General features: G+C 39.5%; 2 protein-coding genes across 5 annotated transcripts in view; one reads left to right on the forward strand and one right to left on the reverse strand.

The window, feature by feature from the left end:
• Positions 1 to 304: 304 nt before the first annotated feature.
• On the forward strand, positions 305 to 22,068 carry FANCL (FA complementation group L). The gene is made up of 14 exons (XM_014895114.2): positions 305 to 441; positions 2,377 to 2,435; positions 3,414 to 3,474; positions 4,219 to 4,275; positions 5,877 to 5,974; positions 9,468 to 9,564; positions 12,171 to 12,239; positions 17,584 to 17,734; positions 19,427 to 19,510; positions 19,623 to 19,668; positions 19,758 to 19,839; positions 20,610 to 20,726; positions 21,010 to 21,081; positions 21,398 to 22,068. Exons 1-14 carry the CDS (start codon positions 349 to 351, stop codon positions 21,431 to 21,433), a joined length of 1,122 nt encoding a protein of 373 aa, XP_014750600.2. The 5' UTR covers positions 305 to 348; the 3' UTR covers positions 21,434 to 22,068.
• Positions 21,212 to 24,431, reverse strand: part of VRK2 (VRK serine/threonine kinase 2) — a 36,401-nt gene continuing 33,181 nt past the window's right edge. The window contains exons 12-15 of one of the 4 annotated variants that reach the window (XM_088160763.1): positions 23,934 to 24,107; positions 23,552 to 23,758; positions 22,742 to 22,833; positions 21,596 to 21,733 (exon numbers count right to left, since the gene is read on the reverse strand). In XM_088160763.1, coding sequence (XP_088016889.1) covers positions 22,762 to 22,833; positions 23,552 to 23,758; positions 23,934 to 24,107 — 453 coding nt within the window. In that variant the 3' untranslated portion in view covers positions 21,596 to 21,733; positions 22,742 to 22,761. Of the gene's footprint in view, positions 21,734 to 22,741; positions 22,837 to 23,551; positions 23,759 to 23,933; positions 24,108 to 24,431 lie in introns of all 4 variants that reach the window. The other 3 variants (XM_014895112.2, XM_014895110.2, XM_088160762.1) reach the window with 3 other exon arrangements.

Genomic DNA, 24,431 nt, shown 5'->3' on the forward strand with positions numbered 1-24,431 from the left:
AAGTCTGCTCCTCTCCTCAAGTCTGCTCCCCTCAGAGATAGAACCCTCCCCTCAGGTACGCTCTCCTTTTTTCAGCTGTGCTCCCCTCAGCAACACAACCCTCCTCTCAGGTGTACTCCCCCTCAGGTGTGCTCCTGTCTTCGGGTGCTCTCCTCTCAGGTGCGTTCCTCCCCTCAGTGCCAGGTTTGTCCTCTCAGGTGCGCTCCTCCCCTCACAGCGGCTCGCGCCCGTCGCGCACCGCCCCTCACGAGCCCGCCCCTCCCTCCCTTCCCCTCAGGCGCGTGCGCCGCGCGCTGCCTGGGGCGGGGCCTCACGTTCGAACGGCGGCGGCGGCGCCGGGCGGGAAAGATGGCGGGAGCGCGGGCTCTGCTCCGGCACTGCCCGCTGCTGCTGCCGCAGGACCGCCACGGCACCGCCTACGAGGGCTTTGTCACTGCCCAGGTACCGCGGCCCGGGCGCCGTTTGGCCAGCGGACCTTACCCCGAGGCGGAGAGGGGGGTGCTTCCCAGCCTGCTGGGTCTGGGGATAGGGACCGCTTCCCGCCGTGCTGTGCCTGTCTCTGAGGGGGCAGCGCTTCCCGGCCTCCTGTCTCTGAGGGGGCAGCGCTTCCCGGCCTCCTGTCTCTGAGGGGGCAGCGCTTCCCGGTCTCCTGTCTCTGAGGGGGCAGCGCTTCCCGGTCTCCTGTCTCTGAGGGGGCAGCGCTTCCCGGTCTCCTGGCTCTGAGGGGGCAGCGCTTCCCGGTCTCCTGGCTCTGAGGGGGCAGCGCTTCCCGCCGTGCCGGGGTTCCTGGCTGAGCCACCGGGAATGCTAATTGGGCAATGCCGTTTCCCTGCCCTGAGGGATCCCGCCGCCGTCCCGCGGGTTTGCCCAGGCAATGGCTTCTTGCTGCCTGCTGGGCTCGGTTAGTTGTGCTGACAAAAGTGGTTTTAGGGCAAGGCTGAATGTGCCCTCGTACATGGCCTGTGGTAAAAATTGACTGTAAATGACTGATCGTGGGTGTTTTCATTTATTTACTTGTGAGGCTTCATCTGAAGCGGCTGCATCGTCCCTCGGGGTGTGGAAAGCGCGGTGCAGGGGGCAGGACAGTGCCTGGGGCAGGGTGAGGGGGATGCTCCCAACCCGACTTTGCCATCACTGACATTGTCTAGCTGTGGCTCCTTAAATATCACATACAGAGCTCTGAATGGGTGTATTTTAATTTAGAAATAGCGAGGGGTTTACTCTTCTAAGTAGATGGTAAAAGACACAGGCTGTGTCTACTAGCCTTGTTAAAAATGTAGTTGACATTGAGATTGAAAGGAACCTCTGGAGGTCCTCTGCCTTAATTAGTTACTTTAGACCATTTGGTTCTTGAATATCTCCAAGCACGGAGAGTGTGCAACCTCTTAGATGGCCTATTCCAGTCTGGTCCCCGTCTTAACTATTAATGAGGGGTTTTTTCATTCCATTTAGGTGATGTTTCCTGTATTTCTGTCAGTGTGTGTCACCCAGATCTGACTGTACCTTCTTAAGTCCTTCCCTGATCTGTTTTCTCCAGGCTGAACAGTCCAAGCTCCCTCAGGCTCTCCTGGCATGAGAGAAGCTTTGAGCTCTTGGTCACCTTCAGAGCTCCTCCCTGGATTAACTCCATGTCCATGCCTTGCTTGCATACCCCCAACTTCAGTGTCCTGAGCTGGGATAGGGTCTGGAATAAAAGTTTTAAGAGAAGTTATCTGCCCCCTTTGCTTCAGGGCTTCACTGACTTTCTTTATTTCAGTTTTATTTTGATCATCCCCCAAGAAAGTAGAAGGAGGACCTCAATAAGGACTGAAAATACAAGTAGGGGGGATTTAGAAGCTGCCCCATGTGGATTGCACTAACAGGAAAAAAAGTAAATTTATGTACTTGGGTGGGGATGTTTTGTTTACAGCTTGTAAAAACTGCTGTGAATCAGTGCCCAAGGTTCTTTTTAGTGCGGTTACTTTTATGCTAAGTGTCTGTTTCGACTTTTACTGGAGTTGAAGACGATCTTTCATGCACAGTAGCATGATTTGGATTAAATTATGTGGTTTGGTCTTCTCTAGATTTGGATAAGGTTTATTTTTCTCCTGAAAGGTGTTGTTTGCTTTATGAAATGTGATGTACTGAAGAGTTTTTAATGAATATTGTGAATTAAAGGTCAAGAGTATTTCAACTTCAGAATTAAAATCAACATTATTTGTGTCTGTCACTTATGCTGCTTTTTGTCCCTAAGGAAAGAGATTCTGAATAATATTCCTGAAAGACAGAAAAGACCAAGTTTCTTTCTTAGTAGCTATTCTGATGGGGAATCATTCTCACAAGTGTCTAATACTTTTCTTTTCTGACCTTCCCATTAACTAAATACTTCTTTTCAAGGGTAGAGACTTCCACATCAGGATACTGCTACCAGTGGATTTGCAACTGAAAAATGCCAGGTAAGAGACTTCTATGATAGCAATTTCTAAGTGTGATGTAACAAAGTTAATTTTGATAACAGAATAATGGATATGAAAATGAGTTATTCTTTTTTTCCAGTATCAGTGTTATTAATTAATTCTCACTGGTTTTAGTTTAGCCTTGCAACAAAATTGCACAGCATCAGTGTTAATAAATGCTGACAATGAGCATTGCCTATATCAAAATATTTTGTTGCTAATTAAATTTGAAACATGTTGTAATTAATTGGCTGTATTTACATATATGAAGCAATGTACTTGGGAAAAATTATATTTTTTGTATAATTTATATTTATAGATCGTTTTTATGTCACCATTTGGGAAATAGAAAATTTGGTGCAAAGTTGTAAATTTAAGCAATTATGTAAGCAATTTAAGCAATGATGGTTAACAGAGCTTTTTAATTTCATTTTCTGTTTGCTATTTCTATGTATTAATTGGTATGATCCAGCTTTTCTTTAAAAGTTCTGTTCTCATTTCTGTGTTTATCTCGGGGGTCTGTAGGAAGTGGGGTGAAAGGGGCTAATCCACATGCATGGATGAGCCTTTAACTTTGTACTCCAAAGTTCTGCCTAGGCCAGACTGGGAGCAGATGCAGTATTCCATAGCTTTATCACATTCTAGGTTGGGTAATTAAAACTGCATTACAGGTAACTTTGACATTTTCAGGTTATCACTTTTAAATATTAGTGTATTTTATGAAGTCACGCTCGCTTGCAAGAATGATGTTGTTGTTTTCAGCACAGAACATGCTTCTGCAGGTTGATTCTTAATTTTTAATGGGCTTTGGCACAGTGACATTTGGAAGTTTTAAGTAACTCTGACAGTGAAACTCAAAGCAGTTTTGTTTCCTTCCTTTGTTTTTTCCAAGAAAAAGCTGTTGTGTGTAGGAGGCTTTGTGCTGTCTTTTAAAAACCACGTACTGTGAGTTTAAAATTTGTACACAACTCTGTCTAGGATAGAGTGCAGCTGGCGTCTGAAGAGGATCCTGCACGGATATCGGCACATTTTAAAGCAGGTACACAAGTTTAAAACCACTTAATTAAATATTATTATTGAACAGTCTTAAATCTTGGTTTATAATGATTCTGAGAAGCTTGTAACTCATAAACCTATTCTAAAAGGGTTAAAGAGCCAAGATTTATTTTCAAATGCCTGAGGATTTACAAGTCAGTATAATGAGAAATTGATGGAATTTAGTAAGTAGTTATTTTTACTCAACTTTATTTTTTTGGAGATCAGGCTAGAACAATTTTTAATAAATGATGACATTTTACTGGAATTTTTCGTTACTCTCTCAATTAGAAACAGATTTTTTTCTTTTTTTAAATGTATTTACTTTTTTACAAGTTGTTTATAATGCAAAGGAGAGAATTCACATTAATTGTTAATAAACTCAGTTCATTCTGGGATCTAAATTGCATCTCAATATCCAAAGGAAGCTTTGGAGGGGGGATACATCAGCCTTTGAGTCCCAAAGAATACTTTGTTTCCAAGGAGGAACCTTTGCCACATGTATTGATTGAGACACTGTATCTCATGGATGTGGTTTCACATAAATGTGTGATGCCACCTGATGCCAGGGGATGTTTCATTCAGGGTAAACTTTCCTGGAAGTTCTCTTCTATAATTGAAAAATTTAAACATGTGGTATACACTTGGTCTTTTTTATGTTTGGTTTGACAATACCAGAAAAACAGTTGGGCTGAAGCACCAGAAGTTATGAGTTGCAGAAAATTAACTAATCCTCTCTTTCCTCCAGAGGCTGCACAGCTGCCCAGATCTTGTCAGCTTTATGGTGGAGCTGAAAACTGTTTTGGTGAGTGGCAGAATAAATGTGTGCGACAAGGGATGCTCTTAGAGCTTTGGGTTTCACTTTCAGTTTTTTACCGGTTACTGTTCCATAGATTTATAGCTTTTTTTTTTTTTTTTTTTTTAAGAAGAGGTGATTTTGTATATATGCTGTTCATGTAACAGCTGTATAAATATCCTTTAGGATTTTAAGTGACTGTATTCTTTGGAAGTTGGAGTGCTTTAGAAAATTTAAAATCCCAGCAAGGGATCTCAGTGTAGAGCCATCCTCTTTACAGTGATTTTCTTGGAATTCCTGTTATTGTCTAGATGGTAAAGAAGGCTTGTAATTATACAATGGGTTATACAGTCAGTGGATTGTGCTTTCATCTTTCGTTGTCTAACAATTTGACAAGAAATGCAGAAAGCTTTTTTGCTTTTTCCTAATATTTCAGAAGCTGCTCCTTATGCTTCTTTTTAAAAATTTTCATGTCTGAGGTTGAAGAGTAGCAAACCCTTTAATAAACATGAAATTGTGAATTCTTATCTATTAGTAAAACATAATTCTGTGAGTATTGTTGCTGATGAATACTTCATCCAACCTACTTTACTTTAGGGATAAAACACAGGAAGTATCCTTCAAAACCACAGCAGAAATTCTTCCTGGCATTACACTGCTGCTCTGCTATGCTTGGAGTAGACTTAAATAAGAATGTCTGTTTTGGAATATTTTACAATAGTTATTCCAATCTATTTGCCTATGGACACAAGCACTCAGAAAATGAGAATGCAGTGAAAGTATAATTCATTCAAAATATAAAAATACTGATCCTCATTTCCTGCAGAGAATGAAAACACTGAGAGTGTGGGAGAACTGGGCAGAAATGATTGTTAAACTTGTCTTATAAATTATATTTTAATTTGCATTTATTTTATTTAAAATTATTAATAATTTTATTTTAAATGTCATAAATGCATGCGTTCTCTAAGCATAATTTTAACTTAAATGCACTTTTAAAGAACATGTAGCACAGCACAACTGAAACAGGGCTTATTTTTCACAGTAATGTGGACTTTTTAATAAAAAATTCTTTTTGAGACATTACTACATTCTTGATGAGTATCTGTACCAAAACTTCCTCAAAGGGATGCTATGATGTTAAAACTGAGAAACTGATTTTGCTTTTTGATTGCTATATAAACTTTATATATATATATAAAAAATACAGAGAATGTCATAGATGTGTTGTTTTTTGTGGCAGTGGAGCCCAGGAGACAGCTGTGGGTTTAATAGAACCTTCTTTTGAAATGTTCTTTCAGTCAAGATGCTTGACTTCAAATTTATTAGCTGAAAAAGAGACACATTTGATATTTGCATCTGAAGACTCCGTTGTCAACATCTGTGGGGTTTTTTTAAATTGCAGATGTTTTCATTACCAGTATCTGAAGTAATTTACCAAACAGCTTCTTTGTCTGCTTTAGCTGGAGGCTATAACAAAACAAATGCAGTGTACAGTTAATTTTACATAAGCTTAATATTTCCGAATGAATTGCAAAAATCACACAGCTAAATAGATGCAAAAATATTGAAATTGCTCTTAATGATGTTTTTAATGTTCTTTTAAAAAGGAAATTGCTTTAAAGAACACACAAGACCTGCACATCCCACGGCCTCCAGAATACTACTCCTGTCTTGTCAGAGATCTAGAAATACTGGGCTGGAATAGGTATGATTATTTTAGTTCTTATCAAACATCATCTTCAGAGTGTCTGTTCCTCTTTTGTACTTGTGAGTTGAAAGTATCAAATGTACTTGTTCTGTTCATTTACCCTATTCAGAAACTGATTTTGCTTTGTTTTTAAATTAAAAACACCCAACAAACCTGTATCAACTGAAGGGATATTTTATGTCTCAAATAACTGAGCTGAAAGGCGATACATTACTAAGAAATAATTTCTTCTTTGACCTATAAACTACTGGTATATTAAACGTATTTAATGTTAATATTTGTAATTCTCTTTTCCCCGGTTTGTTGTAAAGCTGGTTGTGAATATTCCTATAGATGATGGTTGATCATTGCTTACCTTTATGCTTTCATACAAACATCTCATATTTTTTTAGAATTAGAATAATGATTTTTAAAGAACCTGCTCTTTACAGTACATGGATCTTAGAGGAGTTTATTACTTATTCCACAGAAAGGTCAATTTCCCCAAAAAATTCGTGAGTGGAGGGGAGAATGTGAAGAACTCTCAACCCAAAACTTTAAGTGTATATTGTGCTAAATGAAATAAAGAAGGTGTAAGAACAATTTTGAGTTTTCTCGCCTAATTTCTATATAGATAAACAACATGTGATTGAGTGGGAATTTGCTTTGAAGGCTTTTATGTAAAGATTTAAAACACCCTTGTGAAATCAGCTGAAGTTTTTGTCAGTGATTGCCATTGTTAATATATAATTGTTCCATACTCTATTTAAATTTCACATATTCAAGTCTGAGAATATTAGGTAAAAATTCTTAAACAAGTGGGAAAGAAATTTTCAATTATGCTTGCTCTCCCAAAATGGATAAAAAAACTACCAACCAAACAAAACCCCCAAAATCTTGAAGAAGGACTGGGGAAGTCAGTCACTGATCAAAGGACTGCACTGCACATAGGGAGTCACTTGGGGTTTACTCTGACTTGGAAGGAGAGCAACCTGGACAGGCAATGTGAAGTCCATTAGCAAGTCACACCTTTGGTTTCAGAGTGCTTTTAACACTAAAATGATTCTCTAAGAAAGCATCTTGACTGGGTCTGATTTGGAGTTGTGGCTGATGCTTTATTTGCATGGCAGTTAAGAGCATCCTGCAATGATCTCTCAGCTCAGCTGCCTGTGTTTGGTGCCAGCAGTGAGGAGCAATCTCTGCTCACCCCTTGAGCTCTATTTAAGGATTTTTCTTAGGAAGAACCCTTGCTTGTTGTGCACCCCAGATTTACTCATTCCTAGCAAGTTTTGGGTCATGCTGGAAGCTGACTGCACCCAATCCAACTGAAAAATTTGAAAGATTTGGGCTGGGGAGACAGAGATACTACTGCAGGAGTAAAGTTACAAGAAAGGCTCTTCTTATACCTCCCCTTCATCAAGCTGGTTGAGTCAGTGACAGTGTCCTGGAAAAGCAAATTATCAACTACAGAACACCTGTAGTACTCTTATCACCCTCATGGGGATTCATAGAGGCTGCCAGTATCTCCTAAGTCCATGTTGTCTAAAATCTCAAAGCTCTTCTACTTGATACTTTCCCATTTATTTTATACAAAGTATCTTCTCCTCTTGCCTTCTCCATTTCCAGGGAATCCTGCCTGCTCCTGTGCTCTCATCATTTGTGTGTCATGCTGGACTTCAGATATTTACCTGAGGCTTTCTGTCTTTATGCTGATTCCTTTTATTCCTCTTTTTTTTTCTGTGATAAAATGAAGGAGCCTACAGAGGAATAAAAGTCTGTATAAGTGAAATATCACCTATGTACACAATTCCTTATGTGTTTATACAAAAATTATGACTTTAAACTAAAAGAATCCATACTTTTCTTACAAGTGAAGATTGAAGTGGTCTGAACAAGATGAGTGTCAGAACAGGTAAAATTCCAGCCACATGCAGCATCCCTTTAATTTTTCTGTTTTCCTTTGCTGTGGGTCTTTGCAGCACAGTGCTGCAGGCACCAGTTGTGCTTTGGTGTGGACACTGCTGCATTTTTCTCTGCAGTATCCATGCTGAGCCTTAGCTGCTGCTTTAGGAATTCCCCAGCCCAAGAAGCAGTAGATGGAGGGGTGGTATGGAGGCAGTTTCTCATCTTTCTAAAATTCTGATACCCTTTTGAGGTAAAGTTGGAACAAAGCAGGAGTAATGATTTTTTTCCCCCAGTTAGAGGAAGAATCCTCTGAATCTCTCTAAGTATATGAAGTTAAACTGGCTCCAGTTGAATTATGCTTTTATCAAGACTTGTCTTTCTTTGAGCTGTTGTGGAGAAATACTCCCAGAAATCTGCAAGTCTCTTTAATATTGCATTAATTAGCATTAAACATGAAATAATCTCTCTTTCCCTTCTTACTACCACTGCTGCTTTTTCCATCTGTATTTTTCAGTTCCCTCCTACTGTGGCTATTTCATTTATGTAGATAATTTTCTTCTTTTCACTTCCTTCCTAGGGATGTGCAACCCTTTAGCATGCATCTACTTTTTCTTCCACAAGCCTCTACAACTCTATTGCCAGTTTCACTTGAGAGACCCATGTGACTTTTTCTAGTATGTAGTGGTTTAAAAAAAATAAATGTTGCTTGGGCCAGCAAGCAGATGCTCTCTCTGAACTCTGTTAGGCCTTTCCATCAGTCTGGGTGATAAGTTGTGCAATTATCTTGGACTGCTTTTTATCTTTATACAGGAATGACATAGTAAAAATGCCAAAATATCCACATGCCCAGTTTACTGATAAATATATGGGGAGGTTTGAACCTTTTTGGCAGTTGTTGAAGCTACTGAGCAGAATCCACCTTTATAGAACAATATATTTTACAATGGTATCCATCTTCATTGTGGTGGGAGACATGAACCAGTGACACCTTAAGCAAAGAGTCAGAAGTTTTAAAACTTATTCACATTTAGTATGTACTTTCTGCTTGCTAGGGTGCATGAATACAGGGTAAAACTGTCATGAAATGAAGGCAAATCATCATAAATAACTCATTTTTTACCTGTTTGGGTACTATTTTCTGCAGAAAATCGATTTCAGAATATGAACCAATATGCACTGAATTTCCCACAATAATAGTATTGATAATAAAAGAGAACTTCATCGAAGAGAAAAGCAAATCAAGAGCATAAAAGTCTCATAGAGTAAGAAACTGCAGAAATGGATCAAAGATTTGACAGGAAGTTTAATGTGTACATAAGTAGAGGCTGACAGGAACATGCTGTGTGTGTCAAAGGTTCTGGTGATGGAAAACTGAAACACGGTGCTCACTGACCACAGCGTGAGCCCTGACACACGTTGTAAATAACCCAGAGATATATGACTGCATTAAGCACTAGGCTGGTGTATTAACAGCAGTAAATCTGCAGCAGCAGAAATGCTTGGCATATAGGACTCCCTCTGATTAATATTTGTAACAGACTAATCAGAGGATTGCAGACCTTTCAGATTTCTTGCAGGGCTCTGAGAGTTTTCTTCTCTCTTCCAGAGTGGCCTATGTGGACACTGGGCTGACCACAGTCAAGTTAAAAGCTGAAGACTCTTGTGGTCGACAGCATCTCATCACTCTCAAGTTAAATGCAAAGGTAAATTGATGTGGGACAAAATATCGTGAGACTTCCTTGAAACAAATCGATTTTTCTTAATTCATTAGGATTTTAGAGGGTTGGTTTGTTTGCTGGTGTGTCTGTTATGCAAGGTAGTAGGTCAGTTATTTTTTTTTGAGAGTTTTCAGACTAACTGTATTTAAAATTAATATTGGATTATGGTTATCTGTAAGATGCAACTGTGCATCACAGGAAAAACACTTTGATATTGCACTCATTTTACTGGATTACAGACAAAGCCGTCTGGGAGACTTTCCTTCATTATCACTCCATCCAGAGACTGTGCATAGAACAAGAATTAGAGGATGTTGGGTTGGTTATTAACAAGTCTTGCTGTTAAAGTCAGAGATGTAAAGATTGATGAAAAACCGAAGTCAGTCAGAAAAATTATTTCTTTTTAGTCTAAATAAATGTCGCATTTTGACAGTACTTGCAAATCAAACCCATGGCATTTGCAGAAACAAAAATTTTAATTCTTCCTGGTATTTATCACTGAACTCAAATTACAACGTTTCTTCATAGAATGTCTCATTTCAAGGCATAAATCTCTCATCAGAGACTCTGAATATCCAGGCTGTGTGGAGACAATTGCATGGCAATAACTGTTGTCTTCAGAAAATCAGTCCAGGGAAAAAGGGATCTAAAAGTGTCTGGGTGCTGTTATTTGGGACTATCTGTGGTCCATCATCTCGAGTTATAATCTTGTAAGCATGAGGAGGGGGCACAGCATTGCAGGGTTAAATCCCACCTTCACAAGCATTCTGTATTCTTTTACAAACCAGGAGTTTTGTCTTACATAACAGGAACAAGCTTTACCTTTGAAGGGGAAAAAATATTGTTTGGGAATGAGTGTTGCTCAAGTGGATTTTTAAAGAGCAAAACTGTTCTACATGCAGAGAGTAATGAGTGCATAATTAATTTGCTAGTCAGTCCATTATTAAATACACTGATGGAAAAAAAAATCCATCAGGAAGTACAATTAAGGTCTATTTAATGTGCAAGGAGAGAAACCAGGTTGTGTTGTTTATAAGGGATAAATACAATGCTTTGTTTGACACTAGAAATTAGGTGCAGCCTGTTGCCCTAAGGTTTTCTTGCTCCTAGGACAACAGAAGTAAAGTATTTTAACTGTTTGAAAGTATAAAAATGCAGAAAAAATTACAGTGCAACATTCATTTTTCCCAAGCAGCTGCCATGGTCAAACACTGACACTTGTGCCTTGGCTGGTTCTGTTCAGCCTTAACTTAGCACTGTCCTGAGGGAATGGAGATTCCCATTTTCTGTCCTTATACAAACTTGTGGGGGTTTTTTGATAGTAATGAAATATCTGAATACTCCTCATAGCAGAAGAAAGTTCCATCTAACAACTAAAGATGTATGTAATAAAAAGATTAAATTATCAGACTTGTTTGTTTTAATAAATAATCATCCTCTTTCTTTTATTTTTCTTTTTTTTTTTTCATTTTGTTTCAAGTGTTTTGATGATGAAGGATCAATTGCTTGTCCTTTTTAAACCATGTCTGACATTTAAACTTGCCAGACAATTTTTGTGTGTGAAACATTGTTTTGGTGACCTGGGGATTTGATTTGCTTTCCTACACACAGACACTGCATTTGAGAAGACTTGGCTGAAGTATTTTTTGGGAAGGCATTTCTTTTGATAACATGCTTCAATAAAAATGTGTTTATTTTTGTTATGCTGTTTCTTTGATTAAGATCAGTGCAGGAGCATTTCAGACCCCAAGGCTTCAAATAGGCCACTGCAAGGATTTGCCTGTTGTGTAGTAATTAAGACACTTTGGTAATTATCTGAATGATCTGGCAAGGGATATGAAAATGTTTTCTCTAGATAAAGTTAGCTGCATGCTCAGAAAACCAATATAAATATTGTATTTAATAAATCCTTAAATTAGCCTAAAGAATAATAGGATGATTTCTGAAACACATATATGATTGTAACTGTAATAAGATGTCATGGAGTTATCAAACCTTTTATAGCTTCTTTTTTTTAGTACAGCCTTTTAAAATTTTTTTCTTATTGATATCTCTTAATTTGGAATGCAGGTTTGTTTTAATTTTGGGTCTGTATTAATTCATCTCTTTCTAAATTGTTAAGTGCTCTAGATTACTTTCAGTTTCAAAACACAAAATATTGCCAATCAGAACAAATAGTTTAGCTTAAATGAAAATTACTTCTTGACTCATGCAAGGGTTGTTTGATTTTTAAACTTTGCTTTCCAATATGTATAATTGAAGAGAAATTTTTAAAAAACATTTCATGCTTTGTTTCTTAGAGTTTCTTTAATGTTCCTTTGTGACCACTGAACACAGAAAATTGTGATTCTTCTGCCTTTACTAAATACTGATATATAAACCATTTGCATGTAGCTTTCTTCTTTAAATGATAATTAACATTCATAACTATTCCTGAAAATGCTTTACATACTTATTCCTCACAGAGCCAACTTCTCAAGATGCTTGAAGTGCTCATATTTTGCTATCAAATTTGGCAGCTGAGTATCAGTCTGACTTTAAATCACTAAGAAAAAAAAAATCCCAAACTGTATTTTCTTTCCCTCTCTCAGTATCCCACAGAACCACCAGATTGCCTTGTGGATTTTCCTGTTCCATTTGCTGTTTCCTGGATGCCACAGGTAACTACTGGACTAGGCAGCTTTTTTTAATAAAAATACATATGCAATAGAGGGGTGGTAACAAGGGGTTGGGTTTGGTTTTGAACTCCAGCTTTTCTCCCTGTGTGCATTTTATTTCTGTACCTGCTCATGAAAATGCAATAGCACTGAACTCCCTATTCCTTATCACAGCACCTTAAATATCTTTTCTTGCCATGAGATATTCCTTGCATCTTGTATGTACTGGTTGGGGTTTTTTAAAGCTCTTCATATGACTGAAAATTCTCTAGGAATTATGGTGGGAAAGTGAAAAGGAAGTGAAATATAGAAAACATTATTGTCTTCTAGAAAAGAAACACCCTCTAAAGATGACAGACATTGTAAAAACGAGTTGGTTTTTCTGTAGAGTTTTCCTCAGTTTTTTAAAGACTTTCCATAACTTAATAAAACTTTTTAGCTATAATCAACACAGGAAGTATTTACTGAAATTCTGGTTTCTTGGTTTAACTGATATTGCTACTATAAAGAACCACACTGTCTTTTGTGGGTCTCTCACATTATTTCATGTACCTTTTTTCCTGAATACAGCATGTGTGCTTTATTAAATGAATTTAAATATGACCACTCAGATACAAGTTAATTTGTAGTATATGTAGAAAATAGTTGATACCTAATTTCATTGAAATTAGGAAAATAGATTTTACATAAATAATTGCATCTGATAATTCCAATTCTCACAAGGGTTTCTACCCAGCAATAAATACTAAAGTTACATGGGGAACATGGCTGGGAAGTTGCAGCAGGATGAATTTCCACTGGGCATGTAATTTTTCTGCAGAGCTCAAGGTTCTGTGTGTCACCTCAGACCTACTAATATTGAGAGGAAATAACTGCAAGAATCAACCACTGCAAATGAAAAATGTGTTTATTTACGTAATTTTAGGTTTTGATTCTCTGATATGGTTTGGAACACTTTAAATAAATGTTTTTCCCCTTAAATTTGACTGAGTCCCTACACTTTGGCCAGGATTTCAAGTGCTGCTTTTAACCTCAAACTTAATACATACTTTCAACAGTGTTTTATTAATTTTACAGCCTTGCAATTTATGTTGCCTCAAATTAACAACATTTCAAACATCCCTGACAGTGACTGCTTCTCTGTGTTTACTGTTAGTAATTTTAAAGATGGACTCACGTTTTCATAAGATGTTCTGGAAAAATCTGACATGGAGCAGCCTTTGACAAGTTAAAAATGGGGGTGGATATACTGATACTGGCACTACAGCCAAGGAAAATCCTCTGTTAAAAATAGAACACTCTGGTGCTTAAAGACTTTTTACAGTTAGAATTACCTGGGGACTATTTGAAAACATGAACAAAAGGTGTTTGTGTGTAAGTGAAGAGCCTGTTTTGAAATCATGAGACACTAATTCCAGCTGCAGAGAGCCTGCTCTAATCCTGAACCAAATACCAGCGGACAGAAATGCTTTAGCTGTACAGCAGCCTTTGCAAATTGACCTTATGTGTGTGGGTGACATGAACCCAACACTTGTGGGGACAAATGGCTTTGGTAATTGTGTAAATTGTGTTTATTTTCCAAATGTGTGGGAATCACTGCAGCAAGCAGCCCTCACACCGAGATAAAATACGGGTTATGCTTAGATAATGCTGCAACACCACTGGTAGCAGAATTCAGCAGGTACTCAAGTGCATGAAAATTTTGGTTCCTAAAAGGGAAAAAGAACAGGCTGCATCTCTTCTCTAGTGAAATAACGTGGTGTTTTGGTCCCAATTGGTCTTAAACTTTTAATGTTATGCCTTTAAAGTATAAATTGGCAAGGCTTAACTAAATTGGTGCAATGGCACCATTAGAATATAAACTCCTATGAAAGAAAATATAAATAGATTGCAGGTAATTGATTTTTTTCTTTCCCACCCCCTGTGTGTGCTGCTGCCTATTTCAGGCTCATGGATTTTAAACTTGAGGGGTTGTTGGTTTTTTTTTTTCCTCCTTTTTTTTTTCCCCCCCTCTTCCGTATAATAATAGACATGGCTTTATGGCATCCATATTAAAAATGGGTAATTTTCCTTATGGTCCCTGTCTTCCTGCTGGGTTGATAATGTTTTGATGTATTTTTCTTTTGCTCTGATGAGAGGTCTGCTGCTGCTGCTCTGACATATTCATTTGGATGAATAATTATAACTTGCACAATGTCAAGCTGAAGATGGTGGGGTTTTGTGCGTCATGACAAGCCCAGTAGCCAGTGCAGGTGTCTCACAGCATGAGCAGCAACAGCCAGTGGATTCTGGCTCAGAGGAGACGTTTTAGAGTAGTAAGAAATCAGCACCAAGGGCAATGCTGCTGCTGCTGCTCCTGTTCTAAGTGCCAAATAAATGCAGAGTGCTTCTCAATGACAAGTGCAAGAACATCTACTTATTTCTGTTAAAGCCTTTTTCTAAAGAACCAGATAAATGTGCTGTCTCCAATTTTAGCACAGGCTGGAAGTGCAGCTCTGCAGAATCAGGGTGTCTCACGTCAGGGTAAGGTTTCCAGGCTGACCACTGCCCACCTGGCTGGCTACATGAAGGTCATGGGAGTGGAAATTAATGACTAATGAGGTCGTGCAGCAGCCGGCAAGGAAACGGGAATGCAAGGTGGAGTGCTGGCAATGAGATTGTTCTTGGGTTATTTAGATGAAAGCACAATAAAAAAGCATCATAATTGTGCTTTTTCTTGGCAAAGGAACTTCACAGGCACCAGCTGTAAATGCAGGAAATGGAGATGGTTGACAAGACACTTTCTAAAGATTTCAGGATTGTGTCTTGGCTTGATTTCTGTTAAGGAGAGGGGAAACTGTTTCCAAACAAATCTAAGGAATCATAAATTCTTTAGGTGATCCCTTTTCCATCTAATGATTCTTTGCTTTATTAAATTGTATTTTATTTATGAATTCATGAAGGGCAAGAAGGTAATGGCACCTATAGTTTAGGCTATTTCACCTTTTCTATTAGGGGTCTTGCAGTTGTTTTAATTGTGGATAAGCAAATTTTGTGTTGGGAAGAATTTTAGCCAAAAAATCTCAGAATAAAGATTGCATTTTTATCTGTTTTTGAAAAATAATTTGCAATGAATTGTTCTGTATTTACCGTAATTAGAACTTTTTTTACTACCATTTGATTGCTATTTAGTTCATCCAGGATTTGGAGCAGATGCTTGAAATTTGGCAGAACAGCCATATAGGTTACAGCACTTCTTAGAAGTTCCTGAAAGGCTTCATTGGTTTTTTGGCAGGCACAGACTCGAGATTTTCTCTTTATTCTTCCCAGCCTCTGTGGCTCTAGAAATAAGAACCAAGAGTCAAGTGACATTTTTTTTCCCATTCCTTCTTATTCCTTTGATTGGAGGGAATGGTGTATGGGCAGTAAAGGTGGACTTGGGAGAATGTTTGAATTGAAGGAGATGAGAGTGCAGAGGATAGAAATGGAAATAAAATGGTTAAGAAATCCCATTATACTTTCCTGGTAAAAGAGAAGGTGTGTTCCCCTCAGAGACAGGGAGGTCCAGAGTATCTGATTTTCTCTGGACAAAGTCAGGGGTGTAAATGGACTGGGATCCAGGGAGTCTGATGATAGAGAGGTGACATTGGGGTCCCAGTTTCTGGGACCCATCACAGCCAGTGTGTTTATGGAGGATGGAGGAACCAGTTGGGCTTTGTGAGTGCTTTTACAGCCAGGGTGAGCAGCATTGGCAGTCTGAATGGTAAACGTCTTATTTTCCAAAGGATTTCGACATATTTCACACAAATTCTAATTCATTTGTACAAGGGGAACCACGAAACAGAGTTTGTGCTGTTTGACATTATTAACAATGGTCTTGGTGTAATTTAGACCAAAGAAGTGTTCTCAGGCTGTTCTAAAAGTGCTGGGCAGTCACCAAAAATTTGTTGGTTAATCAAATAAAAAGGAATCTTGGCGTTTTCATGGTTTGCATGACAAGCAGGTGATGTATTTAAATAGCTATAGATGCATTTATGTATATAGCAGGAGACAGCTGGCAACATCACTGAAGCATGCAAATAAGATCAAATGAACAGTGTAGGAAAAAAAGGGATTTAACTACCTTTTTAAGGAACATCATTGAAAAATTACAATTAGTATTAAAATTAATTGGATTTTAAAACTTATCTGTGGGTTATAATCCCTTGATGTTTCTTTTTTCTAGTGAAAACCTTTGAATTCCCAGAAGATAAAGATAAAAATGATTATTAGAGGATTTATCTGTATGTGATATAGAAAAATGTAAAAAATCAAAATGGAAAGCAACTGTTGCAAGTACCAGAAAATTATGCTATTAATTTAAGTGTCATCAGAGCACAAAAGATCACATTTCAGGACTGTGTGAAAATTATTAAAATACTGGAAATAATAGTACTTAAGATGAAGATACTATACTCTAAGATGTGGTTAAGTGACTGACACTATTATATCACTTCAGGTATTATAAAAGTAACAAAATGCTTTTAAAGATAATAAGCGTTACATTTTGAGATTGGCAGAATTCACACTTCTCTGCTTAGGTGCTTTCCTACTTTAATATAATTTAACAACAGCAGGAAAAAATGTAGCATTTCATTTCCAAGCTACGCAGTTTCTTCCTAAAATACACACGCACAAAATATAAAAAGTTATTACGTAGAAAAATTCTATTTCTTCATCTGAGAACACTCCAATAATTTGCTGCTCTTTGTCCAGGTGAGAAAGGAAAAATAGAATCACTACAGATTAAAGGAAATCATCCCTTCTGTATTTTGTTTAAGTCATAGAAAAATACCTGTCTGAGAACAGAAGGTTTAATTTTCTTTTTCTTTTGAATCTCGAGATATCTGAAATGTGTCCCTCTCTGGGTATCTGCACCTGCAAAGGGTTCACTTGACCAGCAAGTGTTTTCTCCTCTTGCAGAAGTATTTTCCTGGGGAAATGGTGACTTCTTTTTCCCCACTGAAGATTTCAGATTTCCTTTGCATTGCTGTCCTGTATATTGTCCTGTCTAATGAAAGATATTTCTGTGTCCTTGTAACCCACTCTCAAGTATTGAAATCCCTCAAGTGTAATCCTCTGCCCATTAGATGGTTTCTCCTTATTTACAGGATTTGAAAGCTGATCTTAAGCACCTGTTTTTATACTGCCTAATTTTGAGATGATGATGAGGTTTTTAGGTGATATTCCATGTTTTGTGCTATCACAATACACTGGGACACACACATGGATTTCAACATTCCTTGAATGAATAAATTAGATTTTAAATATTCTCTCGGGCTGCTGGTGGAAACTCAATGAAATCTGTTTGAATTTCTTGTTTTCTTAGAACTCCTTAATAGACATTTACAATCAGTTCCTGGCAGCCTTAGAGTCCCTGAAGGAATTCTGGGATGCCCTTGATGAAATCGATGGGAAGACATGGGTGCTTGAGCCAGAAAATCCCACACGGAGTGCTACAACCAGAAGAATTGCAATAGGTAGGAAAAGATTTAAAGGGATACAGTGGATCTAAGAAGTAAAACTCAGGGAGCTGTTTTGTTTTGCTTGTCTCATCAGATGGTGCTTCTTTGAGTTTGGGAAAGGAAAGGCAGCACTTAAAAACCAAGACAGAACTCCTCTTTTGCATATTAAAAAAATTACTTTCCATAACAGAATGCTGATCCTGTTTGGGAAATTCATTACAACTTTCTGGTGTCAGATAAATGAAAATTTCTGCAGGAAAACTTTGTGTACTGGTAAATTATGCACATGGAACTGTCAACAGCTGAGCACTTGCATGGTAACCCTAGAAAAATCAGTATTTGTTAAAAATCAGCTTAGGGAAGCCGTTGTGCCTATCACAAATTCCAGATCTTTAAACTTTGGATTCATCCTATCCTGGAGTGGAAGGAATATTAGAGTGCAGTCCAAGGGGAAAAAGGAGGTTAAAGGAGGCAAGGGGAAATGACAAAGAAATAAAAGAGAGGAAGTGAGGCTTCCCTGTTAACCACCTGAAACCGTGCCTCAGTTTATATGCTGATGTCTGACATTTTAAGGTCTTAATATACATAGGATAAGGAATTTTATAATTATATGTGTAAGATAAGGAGTTGTAATTGCAACTGTCAGAGGCTGGAAACGTTGGGGGGGTGTTATCTTTGCCAAAGAAGTGCTGAACTCCACATCACCATTAGCAAACTGTAGAAAGGTGAGAATACAGTGGACACACGCTGTCCCTGACAGCTGTAGAGGGAGGGAAGAAGGAGCTGGAGGGGAGGGAAGGACAGGAGAAGTTCAGCAAGGGGCTGGAATGACGTGGGTCACACACCACTTCGTGTGCAGTCAGGGGGGCTTTGTCCTGCTCCTGCTGCCCTTTGCCACAGGCCAGGGAAAAGGGAAGAAAAGCCCCAAAAAGTGCCTTGGAGCAGCTGAGCAGAGGAAGGACGGGGCTTTGAGCCCTTTGTTGTCGGGCACAGAGAACCTTCAGCTGCCACTGAACTTGGATTTCCTTCATGCCCAGCTCTTCCAGGATGGAAAGCCTAACACAGCTTTAATTACAGAAAAGGTTGGGTTTCACCAGGGCTTGTTCAGAAGAGACTCTGCTGTGATGTTTTGGAGCTGGAGCCAGAGCACCACGGAGCTGCTTCCCTCTGAGGAACAGAGCCCTTCCAGGGATGGTGGGGTGTCTTGTAAAGCCAAATATTTGCTGTTTCAAAAATACAGCTGTGTTGTTGTCTTGGTCCTGCAATTTGCTGGGGAGGGGACTGACTGCTTCTGCTTAATATTGGGTTTGGGCATCTCTTTTTAACTATGAAAGATAAAGATGAATTACTAAGTTCCATGTCTTTACCTTTAAAGTTTCACCAAGATTTTGGATGGATTTTTGTCATCTAGCTTGGGTTGATAACGTTTATTTCTGAATAAGTGTAAAGGTTAAGCGAAGTCTAAAAACAAAACAAGCCTGGCAGTTTTTTTAATCAGCTGCAATTTTTAATTATAGCTTGTGGAAATGTAAATATTTGATATATACTGATATTTTGTACAATCATTTGGATACTTCCCAACTTTGTTATTATTTGTCCTAATGAAACCCAACCTGAGTTAACCAATTTAAAACTACTTTGAAAAATGGCTCCTTTTTCAAATCCTTGAGTGCAAAGCTTCCCCGTGGCCTTGCTTTGTCCTTGCAGGGAACAATGTCTCAGTGAACGTAGAGGTAGATCCTCGCCATCCAAACATGCTTCCAGAGTGTTATTTCCTTGGAGCAGATCATGGTAAGGCAGCAAATTCCACTTGTTTCTCCTCTGGACTCAGATCTCTGAGCCAATCCCTACCTGAAGGGAGGTTCCCTGGGGTGATGCCATTATTCCTGTCTCTTGTTTGCAGAAGTGAACCCTCTGAGAGCTAAACTCAACAGCAACATGCACTTGTGGTGAGTGTCTCTGGCAAAGCAGGCCAGAAACCCAAATAGTGTTTGTCATTCCTTGTGTGGATTTTTCTCTCCCTCTCTCCCACCTGCAGGGATCCAGAAATCAGTTTGCTACGAAACTTGAGAGAGCTCCTAGAAATTGATTTTCCATCTCGTGCCGTGTTGGAAAAAAGCGTATGTTGGTTTTGGTTAACAATCAGTCATTATTGCTGAATAAGTCACATTTAAATGGTCACTTTCTCAGAGCCAGGGACAATCAGGGACTTTTGAGAGGTAATTGGATTAATACATAGTCACAAGGACTTCTGAACTTCAAGCAACAGTTGTCAGAGCTTGTTAACCTTTGATTAGAGGAGCACCCTTCCCTATGGCCTTCATAGCAGTGAGGCCATTAATAACAGGCTCCACTATTAAAAGGAAAAGAGGGAGTTCCAGAGTGGCTAATGAGATGTGGAAAATCCAAACATTCTGTTGTGGATGCTGATGACTTCAGTTCTAATTAGGTGGAGCTGCTTAGAGGGGAGAAGAGGCCACCCAAATACTGGTGCATTTCAAACAAACTGGGAATTAATTTTTGACAATGCCTTAACACTATTACAAGGTTTGCTTTCACTCACGAAGCTTCTAAATTAAGAACTGACTGAGGGTTTGTGTCTAATGTCAAATCATAGTGACAAATCATAGTGGTTAATAAACAGAAAGTGCCCAAAAGTATGAAAATGCTTGTTAAAGGAGATGCAAGTCAGTAAGGGGATGAAACATAACCCAGTCAAGTCTTGCACACCTGGAATCCAGTAGTCACTCTACGCCATTGTGACATAAATGTGTCTTAGAGGCAAAAAATAGTAATTCCAGCCAACAAAAACTAAAACTAAAATCCCAGGTGAAGCTGTTTGTGTGTCAGCAGCCCAGCCCTTCCTCTCAGCTGTGCTGCTGTGTTGCAGGACTTTGCCAAGGACTGTGGGATCTGCTACGCCTACCGGCTGGAGGGCAGCGCGCCCGACCAAGTGTGTGACGATCCTCGCTGTGGGCAGCCCTTCCACCAGGCCTGTCTCTATGAGGTAAAGTGACCAATGGCACAAACTGCCCAGTAGCTGGCACCTTCTGGACAACAAGCACTGCCCACTTAATGTTCCTTATGGGCTTTTGCTTAATGCAGAATTTATGGCAGTCACTTGTCCTGTCACCCCCAGTTCCTACGTGAGCTCTCTGGGAAAGGGAACCACTGTCTGACTTTGGATTCATCCTTGTCAGGTGTTCATCAGCTGAACTTGGTCATTAATAGATGTTTCTCAAATTGGAGATGAAACTAATGTGACTTTTAATCCACTTCTTGTGTTGCAGTGGCTACAAGGCCTTCCTACCAGCAGACAGAGTTTTAATGTCATCTTTGGTGAATGTCCCTATTGTAATAAGGTAAGGAAAGCTAAGGAGTAGGGAATGAACTAGAGTGGAAAAGGCAAATGTGTGTGTTTAACTGAAGGCTTTCTGACACAGTATAAAGACAGCCCCACACTAGTGCCCAGTAATTAAACACAACACTCCATTGTATTTAATGATACTTTTTTAATGCTGTAACAAAAGGTTCAGTTAAAAACAACAAAAAGAATCCCAACATTTGTAACAGAAACCAGCACGAATAATTCAGAGAATCCATAACTATCAAGTGCAGATGAGAACTTGCCTGTACAAGGCAATACTGACAGGATTATTTTAAAATTTCTTTTTCAAGCCCCTGACACTGAAATCTTCAATGAAGAAACTCTAGGGAAAAACTGCATGGTGGGAGCACCACTGCACTTCCACTGAAGACACGGGAACAGCAACATCAAAGCAAATACAAGGACAGGACAATGAGCAGCAGAAGCATCAGAACAGCTGCAGTGTAGGGGTAGGTTTCATCAGCAAATGCCAGCCTAAACACAGCAGAGAGAGAGGGTTGAGTAGTGTCAGCACCAGCTGGGAATGCTGCTGCAGGAACTGGAGTTACAAGGTGATTGTGTTTCTTCCAGGATTCTGAGAGTATTCTGTAGGGGTCAAATAGTGGCAGCTCTCTTGCAGTGTCCTCCTGCAGGGGAAAAAAAGCTGTGATTATACAGCTAATATGAAGTGAGATGTGAATCAAAAAAACAGAGATGCCATTGAGGTATTTAGTTATCCTAGAGAAAACATTACAATTCTTACAGAGTCTTACCTCTGGAATTTGCACTTGTATGGATATTGTATGGTGAGTGTGTGACATAAGGCAGGGTTAAACACCTAAAGAGACATATCTATATCTACTATTGAAGTCTACAGCTGAAATTCTTCTCTATCTTTGACTTGTTTCCCAAAACGTTTACTATATTCAGTCTTTCCTGTGTTCCTGCTAATAAAGGCTTATCCTGGAAACTCAAGACATGATTTTAAGTGTGAATGTGCTGGTTTGATTTAGGTTAATTTTTTGCATTTCACAGTGAAGCTGAACTTATGCTCACCACAAGGAACATGAACTGGTAAAGTGGGGTTTGTTCTGGCTGGCCAGGAGTGCCTGGGCTGTTCTACATCTCCAGCAGCAATGCTGTCCTTGGCCCACCTCCATCTCTGAAAGGGATCCCCAAACACCACAACTTAGCTGAGACTTGACTCTCTTTCCACTGTCCCTTTGCACCAGGAACTACTTTGGTTTCCTAGAGAGATTTCTATTACCAAGCTCCTGAATTATGTGAGAGAAATGGAGAGGAATTCTGCAAAATGAAGCTAAGAAAATCCTGCCTTTTTTCCTTCTCCATTTTCTCATTTGAATGGCTTAAATGGTATCCAACACCCATTCAGTGAGTACCACAGAATGATTCTACATAGAAATAGCATGTTTAATCCTATTGCAATAGCAGCTTTTCCATTAGAAAAACTAAATCCAAACACAAATATAATCTAACCATCAGCCCAGTGATTGGTCCCTTCTCTGCAAAAACTTGACATTTGAGGACTAGGAAGTAGCACTGGAATGCTTTCCTATTCTAAAGTTGTGTGTGACTTGTCAGACTCCATCTCCCCTGCTGGCAGCCAAAACATGTCCCAGGATGGTTCTGCTCACCACTGTCCTGCCTGGTGCTCTCAGGTACAGCTGTGCTTTTGCTGCTTCCCTCTCCCAGCTTGTACCGGAGTCTCCAGGCAGTGATGATCAGACTGCTTGAAGCAAAGAATGTTGGATTAATCATAAAGCTACCTTTAAAGCTGTGCTCATTAGAAACTGTCCTCATTTAACCAAGTTATTTGTTTATATGAAAGAAAACCAAGGTGCAATCTCCTCACTAAAATACACGAGAGCTCCAGAGAACAGGAGCACAGGGTGATCACTGAGGTGGATGTGGTGCTGTATTATTTGTACTAAAACCGATTCATTTTTTCTTTTTTTTTCCTGTTGTACAGTTGAAGAGTAAGACTTAAACTATTCATTCAGCCCTTTTATGCTTTATACTAAATTAACAGTAATATTCAAGGTGAGTTTGTTAACTGCTAAAATCCTCTGATGTAAAACTCAGAATTTAAGGACTTAAGTAACCAGCACTATGAAGTTTTCCACTACACAGAGAAGGAAACTACTGAACTAAGTTTCTACCAAGCAAACACCAGGGTCCACAAAGGGAGAGAGAAGAGTTGGGAAGTTACAGTCTGCATCCACATGCAGGGCTTTGCTCTGCAGCTACACCAACTGCACTGGTAGCTGGCCAATAATACATTCAGGCAATTACCCACAAACCTTTAGTGTTCGTGGCAAACAGAGTTTGCATACACACAGCTGAGGTTTCAAGGGGTTTTTAGAACTCTTGTTTTTAGAAAAGTTGCTCTTTCCTTCTCAAGGCACTGAGACTGTTCTGTGGTAACACCAAACCCCTCACCTCACCTGTTTTGGGTGCTCAGGTTCCTGCTGTGTAGTGTAAAATCTAAGTGGCTTCTCTTCCACCTGGAGCTGCTGCCGTGTTCCCCGGGTGTGGGGCCTGCTCAGGCAGCTGGAGTGGTCCCCGTGCCTTGTGTCCTCCTTCTGCTGCACTGCTTTTGAGGAAGGCCTGGGCAAGGGAGCCCGCTGAGGTACAGACAGCAACTCTGTGTGCTGAAAGGAACTCAGTAAGTTCACAGTTACCCCAGGTCCTGATCCAGCACTTGGAGGTGCCAGCTTTGGGGCAGGTCAGGCCCTTGGCTCTTTTCCAGCCCTGTTCCTCCTCACGCACCCCAAGAGACAGACACGGAGCTAATGAACAAGGGAGATTTGGGTGCTGAATCCTCACCTGCTGCAGCTCTGCTGGGGGAGGCTTCCTGCTCCGTGTATTTGGCTTTTCTTTTCCCAGGAGCTGTGTGCCTGTCACCCCCACACACGCTTTGTTTTGACAGGCAGGTTCTTCACCTTCCAGCTTTTTTCCCTTCTGCTGAGCTGGTTTTGGTGGAGACTTTGGGAGGCGAGCCTGGGGTGCACAGTAAGCATTATGTACAGTGAAAAAAAGCTCAGATTTCACACAGAAACAAAATCATCATATATACACACCTTAAACAACTGCATCACCTTCCAAACAGGACTTAGAGCATCCAAAAGTGAAAAATAAGTGGGTTTACACCTAAAAATGACCGTATTTCATTCTAATGACATTACAGGTTGGTATTAATGAAATTATTTTTTAGTCTGCTTTCTACAAGATCAAGTGACTTGGCCTTCCGCCTGCTTTCACCCCACTTTCCTCTTGCCCCAACATCAGCACTTTCACTGTAGGGGGTAAAAGCTGAAAATATTT

Source organism: Sturnus vulgaris, chromosome 3 (genome assembly GCF_052056855.1).
Source record: "Sturnus vulgaris isolate bStuVul1 chromosome 3, bStuVul1.hap1, whole genome shotgun sequence".
Lineage (NCBI taxonomy): Eukaryota > Metazoa > Chordata > Aves > Passeriformes > Sturnidae > Sturnus > Sturnus vulgaris.

What these genes read in the sequence shown, in the direction of transcription:
- FANCL (XM_014895114.2), top strand. Translation starts at nt 349, where the DNA reads ATGGCGGGAGCGCGGGCTCTGCTCCGGCACTGCCCGCTGCTGCTGCCG. An exon ending in AACAGCAACATGCACTTGTG is followed by an intron (nt 19,669 to 19,757) that starts GTGAGTGTCTCT and finishes TCCCACCTGCAG; the next exon opens with GGATCCAGAAATCAGTTTGC. An exon ending in AATGTCCCTATTGTAATAAG is followed by an intron (nt 21,082 to 21,397) that starts GTAAGGAAAGCT and finishes TTCTTTTTCAAG; the next exon opens with CCCCTGACACTGAAATCTTC.